This window comes from Chenopodium quinoa, unplaced genomic scaffold (assembly GCF_001683475.1).
Source record: "Chenopodium quinoa cultivar QQ74 unplaced genomic scaffold, ASM168347v1, whole genome shotgun sequence".
Lineage (NCBI taxonomy): Eukaryota > Viridiplantae > Streptophyta > Magnoliopsida > Caryophyllales > Amaranthaceae > Chenopodium > Chenopodium quinoa.
Window position 1 is genome coordinate 1687189 of NW_018745003.1, and position 3421 is coordinate 1690609.

Genomic DNA, 3421 nt, shown 5'->3' on the forward strand with positions numbered 1-3421 from the left:
CACTAACATATACTCGTAGTAGCAGTCTTTGAAATCCAGTAGTAGTTGTTGATGAACATCTTTCAATAGTTTGAAATTTACCAATGTTTCTCTAGAAATTCGGATGCATATAGCTATTTCGATCATTTCCCATCTGATCACTAAGCTGTGGTTCTTTTGGAGTTTATGAACATCTTTCAGTAGTTTAGAACTAGAAGATAGAGACAGACAACAGAGCCACCCTTTTTTTTTTTTTTTTTTTTGGTTCTGTTGCGTTGCTTGTTACATGCTCTCAACTTTACACATCACACAAGATTTATTCTTCCATTAACGGTTTATTTCATTTTCAGTGACTCAAGTGGGTATACAAGAAGCTGAAATTATTGAATCAGTAATGGAGATGCTTCTTGCTCAATAGTCTTGAGGCACATTTAAGAATGTTAATCTATGTGACTTTCACCGGATCTGCAAATCCTGTTAGGGTTACGTTTTAAGCACATTATATTAATAACTATCGTACTGGGGTTGTGTATATTATTTCGAAGTCATTAGCATTCCTAATAACATATCACTCGATCATTACATTGAGAAATCTACATGCTCTGTATATGAGTTGATAGTATCACCACAATATTTCAGTATGCACCTCTGTTTGCTCGACTGCAATGCACGGATTTGGAATGTCATTAACATTGGACTCACTTTCGTCCTCTTGTAATCACAACATTGATGCTTATTTTAAAGAGAGGAGAAAGCGAAAGAGAGAGAGAGAGAGAGAGAGAGAGAAAAGGGGATGGATCATTCAATTATTCCTTCCATCCCTGTTTATTTTACACATTTTCCGATTGTATCTAATAATCGGTTACTAACCACAGCAGTAAGTTAATCATTTGACTTATTACACTGTAGTAGTGAAGTTAAAGAAAGAACATCTAATCCTATCATAAACGAGAGAAGAACTAATTCCAATCCTGTTCTTAGCCCGATCAAATTGAAGCAAATTATCCTCAATCTGATACCCTCCTACAACAATTGATGACCTTGGGTTTTTTCCACCATCCACAAAAGCAATACAATACCCAACATAGGTTCTCACCAAAGAGTTCAACGGGGCTATCGTCCATACTGCGTTCTTGCCCTGCAGCACCAAGTCGATGTTGGACACCGAGGGTCCAACCCTCGAGGATGGGAGAGTATCGTAGCAATACTTGAATGGTGCAACCGGAGCAACTCTCTTAGTCGGGTAGGAAGTGTTTAGTATTTGTCTGTCGAAAGCAGCAGAGACAGCGTTGTATATAGAAGTTTCCATACTAGTGTAAGGTTGTAACAAACTTATGGTTGTTCCACCATATCCCTTGCTATCTATAGTAAATAAGGACTTGTTGATCGGTACGTCTTCTCCTCCAACTTTGATACCTTGTACGCCTATGAAGTACTCGGACGTACGAACTGGGTTAGTGATCAGAGGAGTGTAAGTAAGCATGCTTCTAAGGTCTACATTAAGACCGGTGCCTCCTGGGGTGATGTTGTAAGGCCCTTCACCGAGGAAAGCGAAACCATTTTCCGAAAACGGAGGCAAACACAAAGCAAATGTTTGAGCCAAACGGAAAGCTGAGGACGCTTGTGTAGGGAATGAAACTTTAGTCCTACCGAAGCCAGCAACTCCGGACACCCCTTTCGCGAGACCACCTAATAAGGAGGTGGGCGCGCAAACGAAGAGGAAGTTGGGGATGGTGACGAGATCACCAGTGGTGGCGCCGTTAGAGGAGTTGAGTTGTATTACGTCGGTTGCGAGCTCGCTTCCTTTCTTCGTGGATGTGTTGGTGATGGGGTTGCTGATGATGGCTCTACATGTGTTGTTGTTACACCCCGGCTTAGGGCCTGAAGGACATGACCTACATATCTTGGCATTGGCGAGAGCACAAAGTGGGGAACCGCATGGGACGGGTTTGTATGTCGAGGATACGTAGCGTCGGCCGCAGTTGAGCCATAGGTATTGTGTACCGAGGTCTAGTGTTAAAGGAACAAATACTGGGGGAGTTCTTTGGAGGATTTTGGTTGTGTATTGGGAGGTGGTGGTGTCCTTTGAGACGGTCAAGAGTAGAGATTTGGGGCGAGGCGAGACGATGGCCAAAGCCGCGGAGGTGGTGGTGGTGGTGGAGGTGAAATATATGAAGAGGAGATACAAAGGAATGAGATAGTGATTAAAGAAAGAAGTCATTTTTGCTAGAGAAGTTGGATATAAGATTTAGTTTGAGTCTTAATTAAAATGGAAAAGTCTCACTTTTAAAGGAGTTTAAAGATAAGATGGAATGATGGATTATTGGTTTGATGGTGGTTGAAAGTCAATTCATTGATGCTGTGATTTTTTTTTAGTTCATTTGTACGTGAATTATTGCAATTTTAGAGGCCAGCTCATTCAGATGAAGTTAGTTGACCTTATTATATTTCTAAAAACTGTAACTTGTAAAAATGGAAGAAGTAAGTTGGCACTTGCAAACAAGCAATGTGATGAGAAGCACCGACACTTAGATTAGTTTCTATTGTTTGGACTTTGGACTTTGTAGATCATTGAATTCAAGGTTTCAAGGACATTGTTTATATTTCACGCAATTATTATTCCTTCCCGATAATCAAAATTATATTATGTAAACTGCCCTTCTTAATTTTTAATTATTTAATACTCTATATGCCATACTTCCTAGATCTGATTTCAGATATATGTGCTATTTTTTTTTCTTTTATTTTTTTTTGGAATAAAGATATATGTGCTATTTTGAGTGAACTTATATCTTTGACAATAATTACATTGTAACGTCAATCAACGGTAAGTTGATGACTAATAAGAATTAATATATTATGAAAAGATATGATTGAATTAAGTTTGACAAATAGTGAAAAACGTCTAAATGAATTGAAACTTCAATTCTATTCAAATCAGAGGAAGTATAAATTAGAGTAATTGGTTGGTTGTATCTAGAAAAACACAAGTCTAATAAATTAATAATTTTCCACCTAAAGATTGTAAGAAATGATAAGATATGTTAACTAAGAAGTTACAGTAGGTTTCACTTACTTGTTTAGGGTAGACAATTATAAAATTTCCTCTTTTATACGTAGTAGGATGTATAACTTCTGAAATGCTTTAGTCAAGTGAATCAACCTCTCCTAGGGCCTCCATTTACGACCAGGCTAAACAATAACTGTTTTCCATTCTCCTTTAATGATCTCAATGTTGTTCACACACTCCGACTCATAATGTGAACCACTTTTTATTTTTTGGTTGTCTAAAAATAATAATCTTTGAATTACGTCATGTATTTTTTTTAATGCAAAAACTAACAAACGTTTCAGAGGTGTTAGATAAGGTGACTAAAAGTAGAAATATTAAATTAAAATAAACATTAATTACACCGATTGACGCGTAATTTGACATACATTT

General features: G+C 37.5%; 1 protein-coding gene across 1 annotated transcript; it reads right to left on the bottom strand.

Annotated features, from left to right (window-relative positions):
- Positions 1 to 630: 630 nt before the first annotated feature.
- Positions 631 to 2348, bottom strand: LOC110707805 (basic 7S globulin-like). Its single transcript, XM_021885855.1, has one exon. It carries the CDS (start codon positions 2198 to 2200, stop codon positions 878 to 880), a length of 1323 nt encoding a protein of 440 aa, XP_021741547.1. The 5' UTR covers positions 2201 to 2348; the 3' UTR covers positions 631 to 877.
- Between the last annotated feature and the right edge of the window lie 1073 nt (positions 2349 to 3421).